This window comes from Nymphaea colorata, chromosome 4 (genome assembly GCF_008831285.2).
Source record: "Nymphaea colorata isolate Beijing-Zhang1983 chromosome 4, ASM883128v2, whole genome shotgun sequence".
Lineage (NCBI taxonomy): Eukaryota > Viridiplantae > Streptophyta > Magnoliopsida > Nymphaeales > Nymphaeaceae > Nymphaea > Nymphaea colorata.
In genome coordinates, this window is record NC_045141.1 from 24,917,425 (window position 1) to 24,945,390 (window position 27,966).

General features: G+C 40.9%; 3 protein-coding genes across 9 annotated transcripts; all 3 read left to right on the forward strand.

Annotated features, from left to right (window-relative positions):
* LOC116252103 (transcription factor PIF1-like) lies at positions 1-8,161 on the forward strand. Of its 4 annotated transcripts, none has more exons than XM_031626172.2 (9): positions 1-254; positions 361-1,120; positions 2,438-2,539; positions 4,695-4,760; positions 5,969-6,034; positions 6,561-6,887; positions 7,031-7,195; positions 7,812-7,875; positions 7,955-8,161. In XM_031626172.2, the coding sequence occupies exons 1-7, from the start codon at positions 166-168 to the stop codon at positions 7,178-7,180; spliced, it is 1,560 nt and encodes a 519-aa protein (XP_031482032.1). In that variant the 5' UTR covers positions 1-165; the 3' UTR covers positions 7,181-7,195; positions 7,812-7,875; positions 7,955-8,161. The 4 variants fall into 4 exon arrangements, with proteins under 4 accessions (XP_031482032.1, XP_031482034.1, XP_031482033.1 ...); XM_031626174.2 differs by having other exon boundaries at positions 7,036-7,195; XM_031626173.2 differs by having other exon boundaries at positions 2-254; positions 2,450-2,539.
* A 1,658-nt stretch (positions 8,162-9,819) lies between these two features.
* On the forward strand, positions 9,820-10,726 carry LOC116253420 (dirigent protein 16-like). The gene has a single exon (XM_031628223.2). It carries the CDS (start codon positions 9,872-9,874, stop codon positions 10,631-10,633), a length of 762 nt encoding a protein of 253 aa, XP_031484083.1. The 5' UTR covers positions 9,820-9,871; the 3' UTR covers positions 10,634-10,726.
* An 8,967-nt stretch (positions 10,727-19,693) lies between these two features.
* Positions 19,694-26,266, forward strand: LOC116252607 (probable leucine-rich repeat receptor-like protein kinase At5g63930). 4 transcript variants are annotated; one of them, XM_031626982.2, is made up of 4 exons: positions 19,694-20,203; positions 20,304-20,410; positions 20,680-23,800; positions 25,711-26,266. In XM_031626982.2, exons 3-4 carry the CDS (start codon positions 20,875-20,877, stop codon positions 26,061-26,063), a joined length of 3,279 nt encoding a protein of 1,092 aa, XP_031482842.1. In that variant the 5' UTR covers positions 19,694-20,203; positions 20,304-20,410; positions 20,680-20,874; the 3' UTR covers positions 26,064-26,266. The 4 variants fall into 4 exon arrangements, with proteins under 4 accessions (XP_031482842.1, XP_031482841.1, XP_031482844.1 ...); XM_031626981.2 differs by having other exon boundaries at positions 19,694-20,186; XM_031626984.2 differs by having other exon boundaries at positions 19,694-20,186; positions 20,321-20,410.
* Positions 26,267-27,966: the final 1,700 nt, after the last annotated feature.

A 27,966-nucleotide genomic window follows, 5' to 3' on the forward strand; every position in this document is an offset into this window, starting at 1 on the left:
TAATCAACAGTTTATGAGACGAGCTGCTATTAATCGAAATTCCAGTTCAGAGCTAAAGAGCGGTGGAAGTTGTCGCTTCAAACCGGAAACTCTCTCTCTCTCTCTCTCTCTCTCTCTCTCCGCCTCCCACCACCGCCACCATCTCTCTCCCTTGTATGGTCAAGGATGAATCACCGCGCACCAATTTGGCATATCGACGGCAACCCACTTCCGCTTTCGCCAGGTTTCATCCCGGAGGCCGGCGTCCTCCAACCGTAAGTATCTCCTTCTTCTACTCTTCTAGCCATACCCTCACAATTCACCGTCTTCCTCGTTCATCGTTATAATATTTCGAATCCTCCTTGTTGCTGTCTGTTGCAGGGATGAGAGCGACGTCCAGGAATTGTTATGGCGGGACGGGACAGTGGTCACTCAAACCTACAGCCAGAAGACGGCCCGTGCCTCCGCCCTCACCTTCTCCGGCGAGGGCCTCCCCTTCAACTACACCTTCTCCAAGTTCGGACCCCGGGAGTCCAGGACCGTCGAGGCGACCCTCTCCTCCTCCGACCCACCGCCGCCGTACATCCAGGACGACGACATGCCCTCCTGGTTGAACCACCCGTTCGACGACGCATTCTACCGCGACCTCTTCCTCCCGCCAGGCGACCGGACTCCTCAGGCTCCGGTGCCTGCGTCGCCGGAGCCCAGCGAAGCGGCAACCGTGCGGGACTCCCACGCTTCGAGGGCCCGGAAGGCGCCGGCCGAATCGCCTTTGAAGCCCGGACCGAAGGTGGTCAACTTCTCGATCTTCGCGAAGACGGCCGGCTTGGTCGGTGAGGTTGGAATGAGACGAACGAAGCTCGTCGCTGGCGGGTCGGAGAAGGCCCGGCTCGAGTCGACCACTGTGGTAGATTCCTGCGACACGCCGCCGCAGCTCGTCGGTCCCCGCCGCCTCAACACTGTAGCACAACCCGAGTCGAACGATCTCTCCGCTGCGTCACCGACCGAGACGATGGAGCTCAGCAAGGAGGCCGCAAGGAGCGAGTCCGAGCGGCACGAAGCGACAATCACGTCGTCCAAGCTAATGGCCCGGAAACGGAAGTCGCGTGACTCGGTAGAATCGGAAAACCGCTACGACGAGGTGAGTCTCACTTCTTTCTCCTTAAAATCCATGCGTATCTAATGTTATAATGACCAGACCTGTCCCTTGGACCGGAAGCTCTAGTTTGGTTCCGATACATTTTCTAACCCCGTCTTTTTTCTATTTCAATTTTATCAATTTTCATCGGATTTTTTTTTTTTTTTTGTGTGGTAGAGAGCACCCCAGATGGGAGCCCCTACAAGCAACTAAGAAGTCGAATGCTGAATAATAAAATCAAGTAATAAGAATCCGGTGTTTCTAAAGCACGCATTATAAAAACATTGGTTGCAAAAACACAAAGAATGTAGCTAATCTCTTGTTTTCTCTAAATTAAGCATGTACCATATAAACATTTGCTCGAAGTAGTGAACGTGAAATTAAGATTATTTAATTATAACAATGCACATTATGCACTGTGCTGAGGGCTAAAATGATACTTTCATTAGGGATCCAACTCCAAGTGGGTCGGATCATCTCACCATAAGATTAAGATTAATTTTGTGAGTTTAATTAAGCTGCGATTAGTCTAATCCGGATCCCAGTCGGAACCCTTTGCATTATCAATAGCTGCGGATGTAGATGCATTCAAGAGCGTAGCTACAACGATTTCTGTCGTTTTCCGAAAGCCGTAATTCCACCACGGGAGCGCCGGTCGATTTGGGTCCCTTCCTCCGGCCATTGGACCCAAAAGAAGGAGGGAGAAGGGCGTCGAGGAAAAGTCCAGATTGTCCATGCAGGATCCGATGAACGACACCTAAAACATGCGTGTCGATACCAGAATTTCGAGTACATTTTGGGGAAATAAACTATTCGGCCACCTCGCCCGTTTCCGCCGCTGTTTCTTGGTAGTGTAACGTTAGCAAAAATTTGGAATCTCCCCAGTTCTGGACTCAAGGGGCGTCTGGGTTCCAGCTATCCGACATATGCTGGCCATGGCCGTGGATCTTTATCTTTTTTTTTTCTCTTCCTTAATTCTTCGTTCTGTTTGGTGCTGGTCGTCCATCTTTAGGATGAACAGCTTCTTAATGTTTCTTTTTTTTTTTTGGTAGAGAGAGGAATTAATAATTCTTTTAACTTAAATCAGTGGTGGAGCCACGTATGAGATAATGAGAGTCTGAGGCCCATCAATGTTTTTTTTGTTAATTTTCATATCAACATCTGCAAATATTTGTTATAAGAATAACCCTTCAAATTTAAAAAGATGTGAATGACTGCCCTTCTGAAAAATCTTTCTAGCTCTGCCTGCACTCGGCAGACCAAGCGAATTGTATTGTATTGTATTAATGTTGTTTACTGCTGGCGCTTAATGATGTCCAGAACCTTGTGCAGGATGGTGAGGCTGATGAATCCGTGAACGCTAAGAGATCGAAAGCGAAGCGGAGGAATCGAGCAGCGCAGATCCATAACCTCTCTGAAAGGGTAACTTTTCGTTCTTACCTGGGAGCAAAGCTATATGTGTGCATGTGCAGGCAGTTGCCTACTCAATTCCTTGCATATTTTATATGGTAATCTCTCCTAGGTGGCCCTTCAAGGGTCTAAAGTATTATCCTTCTGAGTCCAAAATTTCTGGCTCTACCTCTGTTTATTAGGCCGCGATAATAGTGCGTTAGCTACGTGTCGAGATTTTATTTAGTTTTACACACAAATACTTTCTTTCATCTGATTTGATGTATATGTTTCTTCTATACACTTTTCGTTTCAATTTGTCCACTTATAACACATAGAAACGGCACTTACTCTAGAGGCTCAACATCGTCGACAAAGTACCTTGCCCTTAAACGACATGTCGGAGAAAAGGGCCTTTAGTTGGGACACTGGGAGACACATCCACATGCTCACAAGTACAAGATGATGAAATATTCACCAAGCAAACAGTGAAAATAAATCTTGGTATGAAAGATATTGCTCTTTTGGAATGATATTATTATCGAACCACACGCTCACATATATCAGGACGTGCATATGCAACACGCAGCCAATGAACATAAAACTTTGATGGAAGATGTTTCTCTTTTAGAAGAGCGAAGAATCGGATGCTCACAAAAAATAAGGAGGTGCATATGAATGCCACCACAGACTTGATGAACATATAGAAAACTTGAAACATGTTTTGTTTTGGTTTTTTTTCATATAACATAGGGCGTGTTGGGGTGATTGTGGATATTGGGTTTGTGGGAACCCAGTTCTCACAAGACAACATTTTCAAAAGGGCGTGAATAATATGCAGAGCATGCACCTCTCAGAATTTTTCATAGAAAACGTCCCCTTGATCTTATCCCAAAAATTCATAAACGAGGTCTCAAAAACAGGGTAGAAAACCAAGATTTTACAAACTGGGTTTTCATAAAACAATGTTTTTTTTTTTTTCCTTTTTCTTTCCTGAAGATATCATCCATGAACAACAATATAATCATTCTCAGAATAGACCTGCGCATCAGAGTCCCAATATATATATATATATATATATAAGTAAAAGGAAAGAAAGTCTTAAGTAGGGGCCTTTTGAACAGAGGGGAGTGTCAGAAAATTTTGGCTAATGGGCACTATGTACATAATTTAAAAATTTTAAAGGGTACTTGTATGTAAATGAAATTTCAATATGAAAATGGAGCCTGTATAGGCAATTGCCTACACCTGCCTCAGACTCCAGATTGAATCAAAGAACTTTCATCCAGGCACATGAAACTAGGCTCTTGGAAGGCCATAATGAAGTTAGAACGGTGCCTGACTAGTTATTGGTTTTAGAGTCCTTTCCTTGTAAAAGAGATGGTGACATTTGATGACTAGAACGAATATGTTGTTGGACGGCAGAGAAACCACTTTTGGGGTGAAAGATTTGGTTGTTCCGATTCAACCTAACGTATCTCCAACGCTAATCCTACAAATGCCGGCCGTAGGGATCTCTACAACGCCGACGGATTGAATGTTCGACCATCGACTATTGAAGTTGATGTCGACGCTGACTAGTCCAGCCTTCCCTTGTCGCCACAACATCATTTCGTCGTTGAGCTTTTCATATCACACACCATTCAATGCAATGCAGTAACACACTCTAAAAATTCGGGCCCGAGCATTAATCTAGTGCTCTTTTTTTATAGATATAGATGCATAGATCCTATATCTACATGAAATGAAGTACTAAAAGTTGCACAACTTTCCACCAATGGAACAAACATATTGGAGAGTTGGGGATGCGTTAGGATATCTAGATATTCAGTACAACACAAAATGACAAAGTCCTTGTCCCAACGCAATCCTTTCAATAGAGTCATGGCTACTTAGGGAGCAAAGCTCCATTTTTTGGAACAGTTGCAGCAAACGATCATTTTTAGAACCTTATCTTGGTGGGGTCGATGTGTTGTTTTGATGTAATGTCGTTTGTCTCTTGGGGGCCAAATTCTGTGGTAGCTGCTTGTAATAATAGATGGATCGGGTTCATATGGGTAGCCTCAATACTAATTGTTTCTTAGTATCAAGATTTTTGGGGCTTGCATAGTTGAAGTCGTCCTCATTGTTGTTTATGTCTTCCATCTTCATGATGGACTCAATTTTCCTTGCTGAAAAACTATTGCAGAGGAGAAGGGACAGAATCAATGAGAAGATGAGGACACTTCAAGAGTTGCTGCCTCGATGCAACAAGGTGAACCCCTTTTCATCCATGCCCACAAATGGCATGAAAGCAAAATAACTGCAATTTTTTTTTTCATGATTTTGATGTCTTTGTGTGGGTGGGAAATTATGACTTAATAAGCAATAAGATCTGGCTCCCTCGCTTTTATGGAATTATATTCCTGAGTACAAAGAAAATAAATTCTTATGACAGAATTGTTAAGTTTAAAGCATTATTTGAAGAAATTAATAAACTAATATAATAATGCTCATTTGTTTCGATTCCCAGTCGATTAATTTGAATCTCCACCGTCGGTTCCCATAGCGATGGCGTCGGCATCTTGGTTGGCTTCCATCGTGGTCTCAAACGGCCAAGGGGAACTCCATCGAACACGGCCAAAAGAAAATAGTTAAAGGTTGACACACTGACATTGTGCTCCAGAATATAGCCATAAAACTGCATCGCGTGAATTGCTATAGATTTTACGAAAACCGACCTATTCAGGCTAATTTGGATAACACTGAAGCAAATGGTGGTGTCTGTGCATGTCCACCAACAATGACGATCGGTGGACGGATCTAAGGGGCGAACTAAGCTGCAGGATGCTGGTGGATGAGCTGGACGAAGGGCAGCAGAGTGCAGAGAGTGAGAGGTAGAACTTTCACAAGGTAGACGCCGGCCGTCGTCGACGTGAAAGCAGCGATTGGCAGCGGCCGGCCATTACGCGAGGGTTTTCCTTCAACGTGAAAACAGAAGAGAAAAAATCAAGCCACTGCTCAAAGGACAATTAAATTATTAATTCTATTGCAAGCATGAGATATTAATTCTCATTAGTGCAGGTCAAAACTTTTTCCTTTCGTTTAAATTTTGGTTTTGATCGTTTACAGGTATTTCTTATAATTGTTTAGTCAAATCTCACGAAAAATTGTTGTTTCAAAATTTTGCCACTGGTTTAGATTAGCAGGTGCTGCTATTCAGTTCAATGAGAGGGAGGATGAGGTTTGTGGGTCGATTTTACTAAAATTGATATACGCACTTGATCTTATGCAGTATCCACATGTTTGAGTTGGGTGGTTGTTCCAGAAAAAAAAATGCACCATATAAACAAATTGAAGAAAGACAAAGCATAGCAGAATTTAGTTGCAAAAAACTTTACTATGTCTAATGTTTCAGATAGCGAGTAGTATCCGGCGAAAAAGAAAATCTAGTAGCTTCTTATTTTTCTCTCTTTTTGACAGGCAGATAAAGCATCATTGCTGGATGAGGCTATAGAGTACCTAAAGGCTCTGCAACTCCAAGTGCAGGTTCGCCCTTTGGCATATTTCCTGCTTCTGGTTGCCCCATTGGCCTGTTATTTGTCCTTACTCTGCTCAATCTACTACTGAATTTTTGATGGTTGTCCATGCCTTTTGGAGAAGATGATAAGCAACCATATATCATATCCATTCTTAATTCAAATATTGTGTATGTCACTTGACTAATCTTTTACAGAAACTGTCTGTTTATTTATGGGTTTCCTCAATGTACTCTGTCATGAAAAGATCTGTTAAGCCACTCACGTTGCAGAGTCATCCCAACAACCAAGAAAGGAAAGGGAGGGTGTTTAAAAGCAGTTAGAAATTTCACTAATTTTTGTTGGCACTATCCTTCAAGAAATCATTAGATTCATTTTACATGAAAAACTGATTTTAGATTATTATACAAGAAGCTTATCTGTCTTTTCCTTTCAATGTATTGAGGATCCCTTAAGGCTTTTACTCATGGCATGATATCATATGCTTAACAACCAAGTAATTAGGGTCTTGTTTTCTGTATTGATGAATGAAACAGATGATGTCAGTGGCATGCAGCATGCCACACATGATGTTCCCTGCCCACAACCAGTGGATCAATCCCATGGGCATAGCTATTGGGATGGGGATGGTCGCCGGTTCGACGCGCTCAACGTTGCCGTTTTCGCCGGTCGTTCCGGGTGCAGCCCAGCTCTGCCCAGCTCTCCCAATGACAAGCGTTCACAGCATCCAGGCGGCTCCCCAAGCCTCCAAGACAGAGTCAGTCGCCGGAAGCTTAGACTCACTCTTGAGCCCATCTCAGCCTGCAACTCTTGCAGAATACCAACAATACTTGAGCCAAGTCCAAATGCAAATACCACAAAGGGTAAGTTTCTAGCTTGAGCACAGTTGCCTTTCTTTCTCTTGATTGTGCAAGATTAGGACACAGGAATCCCCAGGTCGTGAAGCTGATTTTAAGTCCAGGCCCTTAGCAGACAAATATAATTCCTTTAGTTCTTGTTTGATTAGTGCAGAAGAACACCTGTTCTTCCTCAAGAACCAAAGGAGGAGAGCCCCCGCATCATTGTTTGGTTAGAGGGCATGGAGCTTCATCATTTATCTCCGAATGTTGTTGCTCTTGAAATGCAAGCATTTATTCCCAGGGAGTTGGTGCAATGAACAGTGTGGAGGATGGTAGGTCTGTTTTTGATTTTCTCGAGGCATCAACTTCTTGTGCTACAAAAAAACACCAATATTTAAGTTGAAGTATAGAAGGGCATCATTTAGAGACACCAAGGCAAGCTTGGTACCTTGAGGGGATAGGAAGAAAGATGGGGACTTCAACCCTCTTCTTGACAGTAAATGAAATATTGATACTCTTCTTCTGTTCACCTAAAAAATGTCAGCGTTTTCACAATGGGAATGAGTTCTTAGAGCATGTTTGATACCACAGAATGCAGTGTCCCCAAACGCAAATGCAAGTTGCCCGGAACACATTTGCTACATTCTGCCATTTGGGTGGAATGGAACGCAGGACATGCTTACTGTGGAGCGTCCGTTCTGCTCAGGCACACTCAGATTCCAATGTTCCAAGATCAGGAATAAAAAAAACTTCCTGATATACGCTGGCGAAGCAAGGGCCTTCTGGGATGCACTACATGTGATGGCTAGATGGTTAGGTTGCATTGTCATAATTCATATTGCTTTCTATTTTGATGGACTTTAGATACAATGCCTATATAAACATATTCTCTGTTTTTTTCTTTCCAAAACTGTAATCTGATCGTTTCTAACGTTTTATCTTGGCTAGATTGCGCTACAATCAGATCCAAGCGGGAACAAAAGTGAAGGAACTCTCCCGAGCAGTCAATGAGGTGGTTTATTATTATTATTATTATGTTATTGTTATTGTTGGTATTAATTCTAATTCAAATATTAATGTGCCCTTGATAGGTAGAAGTAGAGGACAAAATAAGGATGCGAATAGAGAAGCCAAGATGAGACTCCCTTCATCAAAGGTGGTCGAGTACTCTTTCAAACTAACTCTTCTATCTCATCACACTGTAAGATATGTTCAATAGGTTCTGGTTGGATAAGAAAGTGAGTTACTGTTGTTCAACAGTGTTCATGAATGGATTTTATTGATCCCTTTTTGGAATATGGATTTTATAGTCTTTGAACTCACGCTTCTATGCTGGTGGAGTTGCATTTCCTAGATTCTCAGTTTTTCTCGAGGTATATATTAGAAGAGGGAGAGAGAGAGAGAGAGAGAGCATAAAAGGAATAGAGAACATAGATTACATAAACAAAGTTCTTAAACCTAAAGAATTTGGACCATAGTAAGACACCCAACAAAAAAAGGAGTGAAGATCAAATTAATTTGTTGTCAGTTGATGTTGCATCCCTTCCGGTTCAGGTCTGTGGCGGCATGCTCACCAAGAAATGGCTTATAATATTTGGAGGGAGTAATCCTTTTACTGTGGAATGCAGTGGAAGCAGAATGACACTGTCTTTCGTACATTTTTTTTTGCTTTGTTCTATATGGCGAATGCAAGAACACGCATTTGTGCCTCATGATTGATGAACAATTCTAAAACTCTACAAGATTCTCCCTGCTCTTTGGTCTGATCCACCACCCATTGGGATACTGCAGACCACGGCCACAGAAAATGCCTATGATTAATAAAAAAAAAAACTTGTTTAAAACGTGAAAAACTGGTCAGCCGAATAAAATACCAAAAAAAAAACATTTTTTAAAACATGTCAAAAACGGAAAAAAGAAAACGTGAATCTTTTTTGCGTTTTTCCCTGTTTTTTTTTCATTTTTTCTTATTTTTTTAAAGTTTTTTTTTTCATTTTTTTGCAGTGTTTAGTTACTAGATTTTTATTTTCACGTTTCATTTTAAGATTTTGAACACCTTTCTGATTTAACTGGATCCAGTTTCACATTAACATAAGTGCTATTTGAGATCAGATGGGCGGAGGACTGACTTCAAATCTAAAGATCTCAGATTAAATTCGGATCCGAGATCATCAAACAGACTCCTGAACAGAACTAATTAGTTAAAAGGAAAAGATTGGACACTCTCTATCCCCAGCTTGGAAAACTCACTCGATTTGGACAAGCTCATTTCCGTGCTGCAAACACGGTTAATCTTCTCTATCATATCATCATGAGCCAAAATGCTTGAAGATAATTGAGTGCTTAGTGCTTATTCTTAATGAAGCCAAAAGATGGCAGTTTAGGATAATATTGAATATAGTTTGTGCTGGCATCAGGTCATCGGTCACAGCGACACCATGCAGAATCCCCGACACACTGTTGCGATGCGGCATCGACACGTGTCTTATGCTCATTTATGAATATTTAACTGTGCTTTGTATTTATTAACCAGTCCAGTCAGTAGCTAGACTTGCCCTTGACAACAACCATCTTGGATTAGGTAAGCACAAAGAAGCTTAATTATAAATGGGCAAGACTTTTTTTTTTTTTTTTTAATGCAAATATGTTGGGAACAAATTTTGAAGAAAAGAACTTGTAATATTCAATCACTATGATCCTTTAACAACTCCATTCTTCTATACCCACTTCACTAATCATCATCTCTTTCAAATTCCCAATGCACCATGAACAAGCATAACAAAAGTCATCGATTCCAATTTAGAAGATCTACTTAATCAATCATGGCCATCTTCATCATTAACATCCTTGCACAGCCAACCACTGCAACACTTCCCCCTCAACCCAACAACTCCATCTTCAATCTCCTCCTTATATAACCTCACCATTTGCTTCATTCATTCCCACCTCACTTCTCAGTCCACTTTCTTTTCACCTCATATTCGTCCTCTTTCAAACAGCCTGAAAAAATGTTCCTCCTCAAGACACAATCCTTGGCCCTCTTGTTGCTGCTGCTAGCAGTTGCACATCAATACTCTAGGACCCATGCGGCCGCCGACCCTACCGCCGGAGGCGTCCCGGAGGCGCCGCTGGAGTTCTACATGCACGACATCTTGGGGGGCAGCGGCCCAACCGCCAGACCGGTCACCGGCTTGCTGGGCAGCATCTACAACGGTCAAGTGCCCTTTGCCAGGCCGCTGGGCTTCAGGGTCCCACAAGGTGGTGTGGCCATCCCCAACCCTAACGGTGCCATCCCCACCTTCAATGCCCATGGTGTCCCGTTGGGAACCGGACTGTCCGGCACCAATTACGTGCGTTCTTCTTCGGATGGAAGGAACACCGATGTGCAAACGCAAGTAGGCACGGATGGGCTCAGCTTGGGGTTCGGAACGATCACGGTCATTGACGACCAGCTGACCATGGGACCGGACATGGGCTCGCAGCCAATCGGAAAGGCTCAGGGGGTGTACGTGGCGAGCTCCGGGGACGGATCTTCACAGATGATGGCGTTCACGGCCTTGTTGGAAGGGGGTGAGTTCGGGGACAGTTTGAACATGTTCGGCGTGTACCGCCTAGGCGTCCCCATGTCCCGGCTGTCCGTGACGGGAGGGACAGGCAAGTTCAAGCACGCCACTGGGTTCGCCGATGTCCAGCCACTCATCCCAACGGGTCAGCATGTGACTGATGGCGCCGAGACGCTGCTGAGGATCACCGTCCATCTTGTCTACTGACTCCAGATCGACGGTCATTGTGGCGAACTGTAATTGTTGTGGTTATCTGTGAGTGGATTTTGAAATGTGTCTTGCATTTTCAGTTGGGACGATGTTATTGTTGTGGTGATTATGTCAAAAAACCATGAAAAATTCGGTGCTTATCTACTATGGATAATTATGAAAAATGAGTTCTCTAAGTGTAAACTTTCTGTATGCATAGCATAACATCTTCAGAGCATATTATATTTTGGAGCAGCGTGCTAGAGCTTGAGAATGACGAAAGTGCCCTCCAAGTTTGGAAACGACGCCTTCTCCTATAAGGGTTACAATTGGAAAATCTTTTGCATTTGGAAAAAAGAACACTTAAGATGTTTTTATTTTTTTTGGAAAAAAAAAATGTGTAGGTTAGAGATAAGCTGCTAGTGGGTGCCAGATTCATGAAAAAGCCACTTTTCATATAAAATATTTAGATTACTCATCTTTGATCTTAATTGCTTGAGTTACTTTTTGTATCGCCTAGCTAAGTAACTAGCTTTTGAGACTAATGTTTTTGGCCAAAATCCAACTGCATGTTATTTTTTCTAACTTTATGTTCTAGCTCTTATTCTACCTTTTACATCAAAGACATTTCTTTCGGGCACAAGCAAGGGCGGAGTCATAAATTTTTCATGAGGAGGCAGAATTAAAGTTTCTAAACTTTGACTGGAGCCAAAATATTATTTTTCAAAATTTTTATGTAGAACAAGTGAAATTTTAAAAGGAAATTATTGAGGTGGGGCCAGGGCCCATGCGGGCCCCCATGGCTTCGCTTCTGGGCACAAGATTGCTTAATCAGTAAGTTACTACACACTCTTTCAATGGTACTACCAGCTAATTAGCTAAACAAATTAATCTCGGGGCGCAGCCAAGATTTCATCTTTAAAGGGCTTAAACAGTCATGCGACTGTCAAGTAATTTAAAACAAAAAATAAAATAACAGGAGCCCATTCCTATTCTTTCAAAAGGTTTACAGGAGCTTAACTAAAATTTAAAAAAAAAAAGTAATAGCTAAATTTAGATTTTCATAACTTGAAAGGGGCCATGGCCCCCCCTTCTCTCCGCCCCTCAAGAAGCCTCTTGGCAGTCTTTGCACCCTATCTCCTTTGTCGTTGAACAGGGACCTTAGCTGGTGATTTAGGAAGGAAAACAAATAATTTTTCTCCCTTTTTATTTTTGTCATAATTATGAGAAGTATTTTAGTTTTCCTGTTCTAAGTACCTTTTTTTCTTGTATATGGGCATTTTAATTATTTCAATGCACTTGAACACTACCAAACTTGGATTACCAGCCATGCTTAGGTTGATAATGTTTTTTCTCCCAATTGCAAGTATATAGTTTTCCATATGGGAAAAAATGAATTGAGATGTAGAAAAACATAGCAGTATATGTGATATCAGAAATGTTAATTAAGCTTAATTAACCATTCACAAATACTTCAATTTTCCTATCTTAAGGGGTGTAGCATCAATGAGAACCCAATCATCAGTTCGATTATTGTGGATGCTGCTCTTTTAGACTGTAAAAGATGACAAGCACCACTCTCGAGTTGAAGTAAATAACTATAAGTTCACTCAGGTTCCGACACAGTTTGAACCTTGAGGACAAGGAAAAGGAGAAGGGGCTTCCGCCTCTCAACCCAAGCAGTGGGACTCTCTCCGTTCACCGGGAAATAGTTACCTCTTCCTCCTCAAAGGCATCCGCGTGCACAAACGCTATGTCATATCGATGTGATAGATGAAGAAATTTATATGCATATTGTCTACAACATGACCCACATAAGCTTGATGTATATGAAATTACCATTAATGAGCACTCAAAGTCTCCAATTTTGTTGGCTTATCCTTTCAGACTTGCCAACAGCAACATGAATGCATTAAAGGAGAAGGGCTCTAACCAAATTGAGTTTAGCTTTCCAAGCGTGGGATCATGTGGGTCTCAAGTGGCTTCCTTTTGCAAAAAGCAAGCTTGACATTCCAACTCCTCTGGACCAAAAGCTTTTGAACAACAAAAAGTTTGTCAAAAGTTGAAATCTATCCAGATTTTGTTGCATGGTAGCGCTAGAAATTAGTTAGGTGTCTGGCACTTGGCCACTCAGTGGATGTATCACACTCCGCGCCATCCCTTGAAATATGCATGGCTGCTAGCTTGTCGACCATATATATATATATATATATATATATATATATATATATATATATATTCATGCTTCCAGCTTCTTTGAGGGAAACTCCAGAGTATAATGTTTATTGGTGGTAACAAATAAGTTGAAGGTGTTTAGTTCTTGTCCTTAAAATCTGTGAGAGCAGAACATCCTTGACATTATTGTGATATTTCTACATTGCGTGGTAGAAGAATCATTGGGTAATAATGCGAAGCATTCTTTTGTGCATTGACATGGCAAAGCCTAAAATTTTACTTTTCATCCTCTTAGGGTATATAACCTGATTCTTGTGTCTTGGGGTGTTGCTTCCACTGTGCTTCTACTTGTACATCTCTTTTTGTAATACAAAGAGTTGATGCCTGAATATTCGAAACAAAAACCGGTCACTTACCCGTCCTCGAAGACTTAGTTGAGGAACATGAGTGTATAGCAATCAAACTACTATATTAGTGCCTCTTAGCCATAAAAAGTTTAAGAACATCTTTTTGAAGGTCTCAAGGCAAACTCTGCATCCAATTTTGCATGAAAACAGTAGCGAAGCTATTGTGTGACTGGCGTGGGCCACTGCCCATGCCAACCCCTGAAATCTTATATTGTGATTAAGCTGGACCTAGGTTCAGCTAGGTCCAACCATCAGTGTCCTGCAGTCATTCATTCTTTTAAGCGAGAAATCTGTTAGCGCCCTTCAGTCAAAATTTTTTGGCTCCATCACTGCATGAGAAGATACAAAAGTGCGAGTTTCCATGAATTTGAAATTAAGAATATGAGGACAGAAGACAAGGAGATGCCATTAATTAATTAAGAGGAAAATAAGGACTTGACAGATAGGCCTTTTCATCAACAACATCCATTTGGAAAAAGGGACTTTAGTGCTGAGATTCAATTGCTTTTAGCTCATCCTCCACCAATATCAATCCTTTCAATGGACTGTGGGCCTCAGCCTAAAAGCCAAACCCCTCTCTTGAAACTTTGTATTTGGAATTTCCCTATCAATAATCATGGGGAGCACGCATGCCACTCTTGTGCTTGTGCACTTAGCAGACAAAGAACAAAGCAAATGTAAAGAGCAGCGTCCTTATATGGCAAAGTTGCTTTCTCTCACTTCCTCCACCAGACTTCACAGTAAAAGGTACTGCCCACAAATATTATAAGCAGTCGTTGCTCTTGGTGATCATGCCAACGCAGATATCGCTGCCAAAAAAGCGTTAATGGTTAGATCTGCCCATGATTCTTTTTCCATCGTTTGCTCTTGATTTTTTGATTTGGGAATATTTCAACAACTTGGTATTTGATGAGTTAAGTTTTTCACGCAATTGCTTATTATATCTCTTTTATATTTACTTGAGTGTGCAGTAAAGGCGGTCAGTGGGATCGTTAGTTCCAGATTTGGCATGGGGGCTGAGAAATAAAAAGCAATTCTGCCCTTGAAGCGAGAAGAGAAGTGGGTTTCTGTCTTCACTTTGATGGTGGAAAGGTTTAAAATGGATGGTTGCGTCAAGGTCTTTAAGGCAAATAGTTGGTTCAAATAATATATATACATATATATGTGTGTGTGTGAGAGAGCCGATAAAATGAAAATATATAACAAAATTTGGGGACAAGAGGACCCTTAGATACAAAAACAGAAGCAAGAAGATGAAATATACAATACAATGCACAAAAAAAGAAATGAGGCATGGTGAGAGAGGAAAGACAGAGCGGCACAGTCACCCAGCTGTAGACGGTCAGCGGTGCCTTAACCGAATGGCAAACTGGACATCTCCCTCCACAAGATGAACCATATAATTTGGCGAAGAGAAGGTGCCCCTGAAGACCCTGTTGTTGCGCTCCTCCCAAGTGCGCCACCAAACTGAAATGAGCCACGACCTTCAAACACGACCCCAGTAAGCAGACAGGTGGGGAGAAGGACAAAAGAGGAAAAGAAGCGAATGAATGGTGGGTTTGAAAGACTACTAACAAAAGAAGGCCAGATAGAAGCAAGAACACTAGAGAAAAATGAAAGAAAGAGAAAAAAGCCATGTAAGTAGAAAAAACATCAGCGAAGTGTCGGCATGTTCAGAAAAATATGAACAGCACTTGCTGCACATTTTATAATTAAATCATAAAAAAAGGAATTTTTTCTATTTAACTGTATAATTTTCTCCTATAATATGGAAAACATGTCCGCCCCCTTGAACGGTACCGAACAATACCAACACGCGCAAAAGCAGAATCTTAATACGAAGCTGTATTAAGCTTTTATTTAACAGTTGCCTCCACTATGTCAAGAGACTCAAACTTAAAATGCATAAGGTGTAATTTGGGAATAGGGTCAAACTTTCAAAGTCAAGCCCTTTTAAGTTCTTCCAAAAAAAAAAAAATCAAAGGAAAAAACTTTTCAGTTGTTTTTCTTTTTTCGGAGGGGGTTTCTAAATTGTGAATTTATAAACAAAGGGTGCATCCAAATTTTTAATAAAAGAAAAGAGAAGGACAAGTCCCTTTCCTGAGCCTACTTTAGTCCACTATCTTTTGGCATGGTCACGCGTTCCAAAGGGTCTAATGGTAGATGAGTTGTGTTTGACCCGTCTTTCCAATTCATTGAGAACACAGAAAGAAAGTGTTTGACCCGTCTTTCCAATTCATTGAGAACAAAGAAAGGAACCAGATGAGATGAGAAAGGAGGAGACGAAGAAGAAGAAGATCAAGTTGATGATGATAGTGTGAGGAAGAAAAAGTGAAGGTACTTTTGAGTGAGGATGTGGCGTGAACCTACAACAACAAAACCAGAGGTAGCACGTGAAACGACCGCCCAGTGAAGGAGCACCTTCAATGGTGGCCGTGGTGGTCTCCTACCATCAATTCATGAGCTACCAGACGCACCCACCCCAACTTGGACGGCTTTGTTTGGAAGATCTAAAAGGGCCATCCTAGGGCACTTAGACCCTACCCCAGAAGGGTCCCCAAGGGACGTTCCAAGGACATTAAAGAAGGGAGAAGAGAATCAATGACATGGAAGCCATTACTAGCTACCAAGTTCATTGTGTGGAGCCCGTCGTTTCCCCCTCCCTTATGTGCCTTAGCTTAGTCCTTTTGCATGTAAATCGGTTTGATTCCCATAGATGCTACGTACTTGCCGACATTGTACACGGCCGCATCACAGCTACTCAAGTCCCTACAGGCAAGGGTTAGGAGGAGGCTTCGACTTCTCGATGATGCCTCCCCTCTCGCCCCACCTCTCTTCGCAGTGCGCATTGCGCCGTGCTTGAGAGGTTGATGTCAAGCTTTCTATGGCTTCCCGACTTGCACCACCGCCCCATTTGAACATTTCAAAATCCATCTTCTTTCAACCCCTTACTCCTAACTCAATGTCTAGACGATCTAGAACAGTAGTTGGGTTTATTTTCTCTCTTCATTAAATGACTTGCTTACAAAAAATCATGTCCCTGTCATCAATTTCCTTAGAAATGTGACTTGTACAATAGGCCATCGAAAGTTTCAGTGGGACCTTGGTCAAGGGATGTGACACAACTGGTTGGGCCTCTTGTTGGTGTTGGTCAGCAATCTTAGTGGTGACCATGCATGCTACAACCATGGCCCTCCTTCTGATTAAAAATAAATAAATAAAAATTTTACATATAAATTTTAAAAATGTTAGTTTAACTTATATAAAAATTTTGAAAAATTATGTTTGGTATTTTCAAAATTTTGAAACTATAGTTTGATCCCTACAAAAAAAAAAATTATCTCTGCCCTTGCTTGAAGGTTTAAGCAATAAAGTCTATCAACCGAAGGAGACTTTCTCCAAAAAAAAAAGTTTCTTTTAAAGTCTCAACTCAATAGCTAAGTCACCGAAAAGAAAAAAAAAAAACTTGGGCTTTTAAAATTGAGTGATCCATGGCAAGTAGGTAATGCAACTAACATCACAACAAAGAGATCTATCTACCTGACTAAGAAATTCAATCAAAAGGTCGTAAGCTTAAATCATCAAAAGGAGGAAAAAAAGGCCAAGGGGTTTCGCACGCATACTGTTGAATAATGTGGCGGGTGATTCCGTCCTTCTTGCTTGTCCATTAAAAAGAGCAAACAAGAAACAAAATGCAGCTGTTGCTATCTTAGAAACATCACGATCTAAATGCACATACACTTGAAAAATCCTTTTCAAATTTGGTAAGATGTTCACCGTGTTTGTTTTCACGGGGTGATATGAACTGAGCTTCATTTTGACCTCCACCTACTATTTAAAGGCTTAACTCAGCAATTTAATCCATATTAGCACTTTGAATTAAGTAAACTATATGTAATTAATCAAACCCAATTACATTGGAAAAAAGTATGTGCATGATACTCGCACACTTGCGGGCGTGAGAATGAATGAATATACATGCATATACACATATATACATATATACATACACATTTTTGCATGCATTTGTTTCGGGGTGCGATCACATGCATGTGAAGCAAAGATAGTGATGCATCTAGGCACATGGGGAACGTACATTCAACTTTGCATGTGCTCCTTGTGAATTGTGCTTCTTAATATGCATTTAGAAGTTACTAAGACACAGTGGCTCGATTCTTGGTATAATAAGTGGGGATTAAGATCTTCAGCTGAGAAGATCAAGGCGTTTGTTCACTTTTCTTTTCTTGAGCAATGGTCCTTGAAAGAGCCTTGCTTGCATTGTTGGTCTTGTCCGTTCTTTTTCTTTCGTACCGAAGGTGAATATATATGCCTTGGGTCTATTATCGATGCATTGACTTCTCGGAAATAATGATTAATGATTCAATAGTGTGAAAGCTCTCACCAATTTGAGACCTCATGAAAGATGAAGCTTGTAATAGAGATTAGATGTAAACATTCGAAAGTGTATATATATATATATATATATGTGTGTGTGTGTGTGTGTGTTATACAGTAGATGCTTACATATGATTTTGAAGAGAAGAACATTAAGCCTTAAACTAAACCAGAACTGGTCATAAAGAAAAACCAAAAGTTGTGCAATAAATTAATCTGATTAAAAATAGACTTCCCTGCGAGATATTGAACGCATCATATAAAGAGAGAGAGAGTTCCTTAGAGTGTTGACCACACGCGAACTAGCTTGTCTCAAGAAGCACTTGATTGCAGGTGGAACTTAATTATTTAGAGTTATCTTTACATGAACAACTTACTTGAACATTTCCTTTAAGAAAGAAGAAAGCATTCCTTTCCCGGGGAGGACTTTCCTTCGTTTGTGGGGAATTAGAAAAGAAAAGGAAGCGGGTTTTTGAGGTGAACTTTTCACCCGTGTTTGGTTAAAGTGATAAATTAAATGGGTCCTGCGAAAAGTAGTGTGAAAACGCATCAAGATACGGATTTTTCGTCTTCTCTTTTGCTCCCAAGCACGCCTTAAGCACATCCTATGCATAGCTTGTTTACTAAGAATCACAACTGTCAAAACTGTTGACAATCAAATCATTTGTGGGATAATTTATGATCAGAAGTACAAATCCTCTCTCTCCCTCTCTCATCTATATATATATATATATATATATAGATGTTAGTTATTGGACTTTCGCTATAAATTACTTGAGAAAGGACAAAAAATAACATATCCTAAAGAAGAGTTTGGTTGTCGCGTCCACAGAAGGAAAAGTGAGAATGTGGTATGAGCAAATGGGTGGGCTCAAGTCAAGGCTGTAATCAACATCCACGCTATTGGTGCTCACGATGTGGCTGCCACTTTGGATATCAACTATGTCATTCAAAAAGCACCATGTAAATCTCCCCAGTATATTAAAAATTGATTTCCCCAACACCCTCACCATTTAAAAAGATTCTCTGTTATCAAAATCTCTCTCTCTTTTTCTATTTATATATATATGGAAAGAGAGAGAGAAATCTGCAGACTGCCATGTGGTCGAATTGATCGTGCATTGGGCCTTAAAAAGCCATAGTTAAACAAAAATCATTGGTAATGCATCTATTGCGATGGTTTTTAACGACAGATTAAAGAAATCCATCCGGCCACATACTCCATCCGGCAGATTTCAGTGATGAAAGAGACAGATATGGTCCAGAACTAGACCTTAATTTGTGAGTTTACAGTTGCAGAAGTGTTACTGTCAGCACATCTTAATCTGAAGTTACCACTAAGCAGAAAAGTTGATGACAAATAAGTCTCCACTACTCTTTCCCCTCCCCTTTTTTCCTTTCCTCTTTGATGCCAAATTTCCTGAACATCATAAGAGGTAAGTTGGCTGGTGATACTGACATTCACCTTCACCCCCCCAATTGCAACTTCAATGGGTGCATGAATACTGTGAGTTACCGAATGATACTGTTCTGGAAACATCTTTTTCGATGATGATGCTTTCAACTTTCAAGCATGGCGACAAATTTAGCCATTTCTTTCAGAAAAATGCTGCAAACTAAAAAAAGAAAAAGAACGAAAGTTGTCACAGTCACCTGGGTTGAGCAAGCATTTTTAAGCTTTTAATTCTAAAAACTTGTTCATGCATTTTCCCTTTGTGAAGTTAATATTTACTAAGTTTTGTAATTATGCGATTACCTCCAGCAGCATATCATGCTGTGTCTCATCCAAAGCTAAAATTAAGCTTCAAATGCAGTGAGATTAGTAGAATACATTGTATGAGCTTTACTTTTCCTCTTTTTATGGACTAGGTAGGGTTAGGCAGACCTTTACCAGATTGCACCAAGAACTAAATTTTTAACTTTATGCAACTTAAAAGGCCTTGAGTCCACCTCTCTAACTTGGTGGATGAATGTTCATTCACAATTTTCAATTGTTTAACTATTTTTTTTCTGAATGTGCTTACACTTGGTCATTTTCAATTACTGTTGACTTTATTATAATTATATAAACCTTATAATGTGAGAGAGAGAGAGCATACAAGGATATAACTGTGATTCAAAGAAATTCAGTGACAGTTCAGAAAATCTAAAATAGAGATTCACTGGCAGCGCAGAAAAATCGGAAGGAAAGAAATCTTTTAGTACCAATACTGTCAGGTGATATTGGAGGCCGAAGGGCACATCCTGTATCTAGTTAATTGGTCGAATGAATGGAATCCAAGAACAAGTTTTCGATGTTTCTTTTTTTTTATCGTGACCAGATGAAAACGTGCTAACACTTTTTCCTGTATTCATTCACCGGTATCATTATAATGGGCAGGGGAGAGAGAGAATGAGAGAGAGAGAGAGACAGAGAGAGAAAGAGAGGTTTGCCGCTTCGCCGGCCATTATAGGAAACGCGTCTTCAAGCTCTCATCATTCCTCCGAGATAGCAGATCCCAAGAACATCTTGAAACCACCGGAATTCTAGCTGGAAGAAGCCTTTCCACGTAGGAACCTCCAGATTCCGGACGCTGAAGGAAAACGAAGAGATGGTTCCCTCTCTGTCTCTGTCTCTGTCTCTCTCTCTCTCTCTCTTGCTATGTGCTTCATCAGAAAGTGTAGGGAAGTTCGTTACATGGGTAGTTGGTTGAATTTTAACTTATTTTCAGGTTTTTGTTTGAACTAGTCGATGATGAACGGACGACCAGAATGGGTCTTCCTCAGCGGAGAAATCTTGGCCGTTGCTTCAGTCCACGGCAAGACATCTGCAGTAGAGGTGCGTATATTTCTGGCACATTCTTGCTGCGTCTGCGTTTGACGAATTTTCGGTTCTTTTTTCAATTCATCAACCAGTTTGGTACAGTATCTAGAATTGGAACTCGCTTGGTGATTCTTGGTGACATTGAGTCTCTAATCTTTGGAAGCTGTTTGGTGTTTCTTGGTGCATTTAATTTGTGAAAATGTCACGTAGATTTCGGGGACCAGGTACAGAATTCAATCAATGGAAGGATTCACGGGTTCTTTTGTTTTTTCGTTTTGTGGTAGGATTGAAGAGAAAAGAAATCGTGGCCAGACGGGTTGGTGTTGAAGGATCTTGACATTCTTGTTATTGTTATTTGATTTTTCTTCCTCCTGATTCGTGTTTAGCGGGCACGGAGTCCTTACAGAGTGAGCGTTTTTCCGGCGAACCACTGACGAGTCCTGCAGCTTTCTTTTGTTCCGAGAAAAGAACCTTCAGACATGTTTTTGATTCAGAGAAGAGTGGTGGTGTTTACGATTTGGGCGGTCGTTTTCACTTCCGTTTGTCCGGCTCGTGGCGTGGATGTTGGTGCCGAAGTTGAGCTTCTATGGGCCGTGAAGCAGAATCTTATTGATGACTTCAATCATTTGAGAGATTGGAATGCTTCTGATCCCACGCCTTGCAGCTGGACGGGCGTTCATTGTATCGGTGATTACAATCTCACTGTTTCATCTCTCAATCTGAGCTACATGAATCTGTCGGGGTTTTTATCTCCCAGCATTGGCGGATTGATCAGTTTGACCTATCTTGATCTTTCTTTCAACTATATCTCCGGGAAAATTCCGGCGGAAATTGGAAAGTTGTCTAGTTTGGAGGTTCTGCTATTGAACAACAACAATTTTGATGGGGAGATCCCACCGGAGTTGGGTAACTTATCTGCCTTGGTAAAATTGAACCTGTGCAATAACAGGCTTTCTGGGCATCTTCCTAGTGAACTAGGCAGGCTTTTGGCTCTCCAGGAACTAGTTGCATACACCAACAACATCTCTGGGCCTCTGCCACCTTCTCTCGGTAACTTAAAGAACTTGACGACATTCCGATCAGGGCAGAATTCAATCTCTGGTAGCATACCTCCTGAGATAGGTGGGTGTGAAAGCTTGGTGACTCTTGGTTTGGCCCAAAACTCGTTGGAGGGCCCGATCCCCAAAGAACTTGGTAAGTTACAGAATCTGAAGGATCTGGTACTTTGGAGCAATAGTTTGTCTGGAACAATTCCGAAGGAGCTCACGGATTGTAGAAAGCTCGAACTACTTGCACTGTACGAGAACAACCTGGCTGGAGAAATTCCTGCGGAGATTGGTAAGCTCACATTTTTGAACAAGTTATACATATACAGGAACAAATTAAATGGAAGCATACCGAAGGAGATTGGCAATCTGAGTCTAGCAACTGAGGTTGACTTCTCGGAGAATGAGTTAGTGGGAGAAATACCAAAAGAACTTAGTAAGGTAAAGGGCTTGCGCTTGCTCTACCTTTTCCAGAACCATCTTTCAGGCGTTATTCCTGTAGAACTTGGCAGCTTGAAGAATTTGAGCAAACTTGATCTTTCCATCAACAATCTCACAGGTTCCATTCCTGTTGAATTGCAGTATTTGACCCAGCTGATCACATTGCAACTGTTTCAGAATGAGCTTACTGGTACCATTCCTCAGGCTCTCGGGCTTTCAAGTCCTCTGTGGGTACTTGACTTATCAGAGAACGCTCTCAGTGGCCCAATTCCTCGCTATCTATGTAAAAACTCAAACTTGATTCTGCTTAATCTGTGGTCTAACCAACTTACTGGGAATATTCCCAGTGACATAAGAAACTGCAAGCCGTTGGTACAAATTCGTGTGGGAGACAACCGCCTCACTGGAAGCTTTCCTGCAGATCTCTGTAAGCTGGATAATCTGACTACCATTGGATTGGACAGGAACAAGTTAAGTGGCCCAATCCCTCCAGATATAGGAAATTGTAAAACGTTGCAAAGACTCCATCTCTCAGGTAATTATTTTACGTCCTCCTTGCCTATGCAGATTGGGCTTCTAACCCAGTTGGTGGACGTCAACATTTCCTCCAATAAGTTGACAGGTTCCATCCCTAAAGAGATAGTTAGCTGCATGAAGCTTCAAAGACTTGATCTTAGCAATAACTTATTTACTGGTACCATCCCAAAAGAAATTGGGACCCTTGCACAGCTTGAGTTGCTTAGGATTTTTGGTAACAAGCTTTCAGGCACAATACCCTCATTCTTAGGGAATCTCTCACATTTGATTGAATTGCAGATGGGTGACAATGTGTTTTCAGGTAGCATACCATCACAACTGGGTCAGTTGTCAAGTTTGCAGATTGCCATGAACCTAAGCTGGAACAACCTTTCTGGTGAAATACCGGCTGAGTTGGGCAATCTTGACTTGCTAGAATATCTTCTTCTTAACAATAATCACCTTTCTGGAGAGATTCCACTTACATTTGCTAATCTTTCAAGTCTTCTAGGATTCAATGTGTCCAATAATAACCTCACAGGGCCTATTCCTGAGGTACCATTGTTGCAGAACATGGGCATTAGCAGCTATATTGGAAATGAAGGGCTTTGTGGCAATCCTCTTAGTAGCTGTAGCTCTCCACCAGAAGCTGATACTCCAGCACCACGGGAGGATGTTAGATATAGATTGGGAAAAACATTGGCAATAATATCTGTAGTTGTTGGGTCTGTTTCATTGGTGCTCATTGCAGTTGTCATCTATTTAATCAGACGGCCAGTTGAGGTGATTACACCTTTCCAAGATAAACAATGTTATACAGATTCAGACATGTATCTTCCCCCAAGGGAGGGTTTCACCTTTCAAGATTTGGTTGAGGCTACAAATGACTTTGATTGTAACTCCATAATAGGAAGGGGTGCTTGCGGAACAGTTTACAAGGCTGTGATGCCCACTGGGCAGGTTATTGCTGTAAAAAAGCTTGAATCATATAGAGAAGGGAATAACATTGATAACAGCTTCCGTGCTGAAATTTCCACTTTGGGAAAGATAAGGCACAGGAACATTGTGAAGCTCTATGGCTTCTGTTATCACAAGGGCTCCAATATTTTGCTTTATGAATACATGTCTAAAGGAAGCTTGGGTGAATTGCTTCGTGGGGCATCGACAGTTCTGGATTGGAAGACTAGGTATAAGATTGCTCTTGGTGCTGCTGAGGGACTATCATATTTACATCATGATTGTAGGCCACGAATCATTCACCGGGACATAAAGTCAAACAACATCCTTCTTGATGACAATTTTGAAGCTCATGTCGGGGATTTTGGATTGGCAAAGGTGATTGATATGCCATACTCAAAGTCAGTCTCTGCTGTTGCAGGATCTTATGGGTACATAGCTCCAGGTAATTCCTAGAGAATGTATATGGCTTGAATATTTTGAGTTGTTTGAGCCATTTTTTTCTGTGATCATCTCTTCATTGGGAACTCCCCTTGAATATATCGATTTTATTGGCCTATAGTTCCTATTGTTTAGATACATCATTGTACCTATTTGATTCATCCTGTTATGATTCACTGATGGAATGATTTTGTATACCGTTGGATCCAGCTGTCACCATCTTTGACACACTTGCAGTCAAATTAAATAAATGACGGAAATGGCTATTGCTTAGTGAATGCACTTCCGCTCCTATAGGAACTGCAAGGTTCATTGGTTAAATCTGCAGAGGGTTTCCTACATCATACGTCACATTGTCATATTAGCCTTCTTCTAACTGTAGAGCTGAACGACCACTTTGGCAGACTGTGCTTTACATATTTGAGGTATGATGTTCAGGTCTAGTTGGCAATTAGAGTGTTCTTGTATATACATGCGCATGCAAGAAAAGCCAAGCACGCCCAATATAGGCCAACCAGTCCATAAAACAATCTGCAATGAGCAAGTGAACCTCTTGGTAACTGCCAACTGGAAAGAGATACAAACTTTTTATCATGTGGCTTTGGCTTTAGAGTGTAGCCTATGTATTGTGGACAACCAGAGTAGGTACATTTTGCATTGTAACCATGAGAGTCTCCGTCTGGTGTGAAAACTTGGTGTAATGGCATTCCCGACCTCAGCATAGAAACTTTGGCAAATGTGGCATTTAGCTTGTTTACTTGAGCAAATGCTCTACCTGACAGTCATGAAAAAAGAAAGCAGTATATGAGAAGTTGATATTGGTCCAACAAGGCATGTAGGAGTAGATGACCAGCTAATGATGCCATATATGCTGTTGCAACTGTAGAGATGATGGCATCAACAATCAATTGGGAGGATACTTGCATACATATGCTATATGTTGCTAATGTAGGGCAGTTGCCAGCTAGAACCACATAGATGTGGAACATACTTGTCGGTACATATGGAAACCACAGACAATTGACTAAGAGTAATGAAAGATATGCCAGTTACGAAGTGGATAATATTGAAGAAAGCAAACAATTTAAATCTTCAGCAGATCACATAATTTGCCAAATAGGTTATGATAGGTTAGGTATATGCTATCATGAACAAAATCTCAGAGCACATACTTTTTTGTGGCATTACTGTGCTAAAGTTATATCTGAGTCACATACATGGCTTCTTTAATCTCTGTTTCGTCTGAGTCTTTCATGAATAATATATGTTAAGATCCGGTTTACAGTTAAATGGTTCAGACATTTGTCCCTTTTCAAAATGAGACTGGAACTACCAGCCTTTATTGGCAGAGGTTCTCCTAATCACAACACGAAATGGTATTCTTTCTCATAACCCTGTACCTTAGAGAATTGAAGCAAGTAATTCTACACAGGACCTGAGACAGAATGGCATGCACATCCTTGCTTTTGTCATTGTCATGTACCAGGTGTCTATGAGAAGCATAAAATCAAATAGCATTTCTGCAGTTTTTTTCTTAAAAATATATGCTTTCATACTTCACAAATGAGCTTACTAGCTTCCAATGTAATTGGTAGTTTAGTAATGTGAAGATCTAGTAAATTTGCAGAACCTGTAATAGCGTTGGTAAGAATTTAGGGGATGCATCACGTGACATCCTCAATATTTTTTTATGCATATGGTGACTTTGTCGACAACAGATTGGTTTTTCCCTGTTCCCCTTCATCAGTGGCCAGAGCACCTTTTTCTCATTTTTGTATTAAATAATTTTCTCAATGTGCTTCCTTCAATGCTGACATTGATTTTTACCATATCTACTGGTGTTGATGCTTTTACTTGTTTTGTTGTTCACAATGCATACATTCCGCTTATTGGTGGTGGATTTTTTGTTGACAGAATATGCATTCACGCTTAAGGTTACAGAAAAATGTGACACATACAGTTATGGAGTTGTCCTGTTGGAATTGCTTACTGGTCGGACTCCTGTTCAACCATTAGACCAGGGGGGTGATCTGGTGACGTGGGTAAAGCATTCTGTTCAAAGATTTTCTCTATCTTCTGGAATACTTGATGATCGACTAAATCTGGATGACCAAAACACTGTTGACCACATGACAATTGTGCTAAAGATTGCATTGATGTGCACAAGTACGTCACCTTCTGATCGTCCATCAATGCGAGAAGTTGTGTTAATGCTGATGGAGTCTAGAGACAAGGACGAATATTCTGGTTCAATGAGGGAATCCTAAAGGCACATCAAATTTGTTAGATCACAAAAATAACCCATATATAGCATTGCCCATAATTTCTTTTGTTTCTCTTTGTAATATATGTAAAGATGAGGAAATCAATAGCACTGGTTATATCTTTTCTTCCAGATACCTATGTATATTAACATATTCATTATTAACTCATAATAAAATATTTAGAAGAATCGTCCTTTGTGGCTTAACTTCTTGGAGCCGCCATGTATGTTCGTGTTGGATTTGTTGGTGGGAAAACATGTAGCTATGGACCATTTGCATTTCATCATAGGAAAACGCAGTGTTGAGCGTGATATGAGTTTTTCACACCCTATTATCACTTTTCTGTTCCTGCTAGCTGAACCTATATAATCGGTGATGGGCATATCTGCCTACTTGTGTTTTTGATGACTACATGTTTTGTCTTGTGGCACAATTAATGCGTCTCAGACTGATAAGCTTTGGCTCTTACGAAAAGGTCGTCTCTCAGCTAATGAAATTTTACTTTCCTCCAAGGGGGAAATCTCGAGTCTCTGAACATCCTTGTCACCAGAACTGAAAGGTATGGAGCTTTTGTCATACAGGATTTATCCCATTATGGTCGACCTATTGCCATTTTAAATTCAGTTGCGCTATAGTCGATCTAGGTATCTGCGAAAGAAAACCGACGGGATGTTTTTGGTTCAAGTAGCGAAAATGTTTGGCTTAGGTGGCCTTGCTATTAGGCAATATGTTTCAACTGAATATTTAATTCTTGGTAAATCCAAGTGTCACTAAACATCACTTTCTGAAGTTAAATGTCCTTTTGTCCATACAGGAAAACATATATTCATGTCCTGATGAACGTCTAATGATGTTCACATGCCTATTTGTCTGGTTGTGAGAACTTGTCGGCCCAGGAGGTGTCCATACACCACCATACTTTGCTGCTTCTCTGCAATATATTGCTCCTTGCACTTTTCTCTTGCCCACTCAGATGATCTCTCCGTTGCTTCAGTCTGAAAGAAATTTGCTCCAGTTGTCACCAAGTGCGGAACACACATCATATTTTCAGTTAGAGTGCTGATTCTTTAACTCATTTCCTTCCAGTTCAAATGCTTTGGTGCCAACCTACCTTGTCCATACTTCAGCACCATCATCGTTCATGAATACCGGTCTTCTATGACATGTCGCAAAGCCAGATAACCTTTTCTTTATAAGACAGGTTGAAGTTACGCAACCTCCTGCCAACGAAGGCAGAGTGCTGAAAAGTTTGAGCTTCCTCCAATTTGAAGGTCTGCAGTCTGCCCCTGGCCACGTCGGCAGGGCGCCGGTTAACAATGGATGACTACGGTTCTGTGGCCTTTCTTTCCCTGGTTTGCTGCAGCTGCTGGATTTCAACGCGTAGCTAGGGCTTTCTTTCCCTGGTTTGCTGCTGCTGCTGGAGTTTGAATACGAATATATGAATATTTGAAAAAACATATATCCTATTTAAATTCGATCCTTTGACATCTATTTATTTGGTCAAGGCTTTTTCTTTCAAAAGGAAATGTTGAAAGAAAGCCACTCTCTTTAAGTTGTTGCTGACGCAGTCAATTGCACATTTGCACTGTACTTTAATACGCACGAACATGGCCACTTCGAGCGGTGAGAATCCCGTTAATTCACCGGCTTTCTATCCCTTTTCCTCAATATAAAAAAAATTGAAAAACAATAAAACAATACAAAATCTTTAGTTAGATTTATGTTGGTTCATCTTGTTTTAGCGAAGAGCTGAGAGTTGGCGAATGAACGTTCGATCTTTAATCCTAATTGGCTGGCTGCAAGTAATTGCCGTCAATTTTTTTCCAAAATGGGTATCGACCATGGATTTAAATCTGATCTGCAGCCTCTCTCCAAAAGAAGATAGAGATCAGACAGGTTCTTGGTG

Coding starts and splice junctions, on each gene's coding strand:
- LOC116252103 (XM_031626172.2), top strand. CDS start 166: ATGAATCACCGCGCACCAATTTGGCATATCGACGGCAACCCACTTCCG. Junction 1,121..2,437: donor CGGAAAACCGCTACGACGAG/GTGAGTCTCACT, acceptor AATGATGTCCAG/AACCTTGTGCAGGATGGTGA. Junction 2,540..4,694: donor TCCATAACCTCTCTGAAAGG/GTAACTTTTCGT, acceptor AAACTATTGCAG/AGGAGAAGGGACAGAATCAA.
- LOC116253420 (XM_031628223.2), top strand. CDS start 9,872: ATGTTCCTCCTCAAGACACAATCCTTGGCCCTCTTGTTGCTGCTGCTA.
- LOC116252607 (XM_031626982.2), top strand. CDS start 20,875: ATGTTTTTGATTCAGAGAAGAGTGGTGGTGTTTACGATTTGGGCGGTC. Junction 23,801..25,710: donor TTATGGGTACATAGCTCCAG/GTAATTCCTAGA, acceptor TTTTGTTGACAG/AATATGCATTCACGCTTAAG.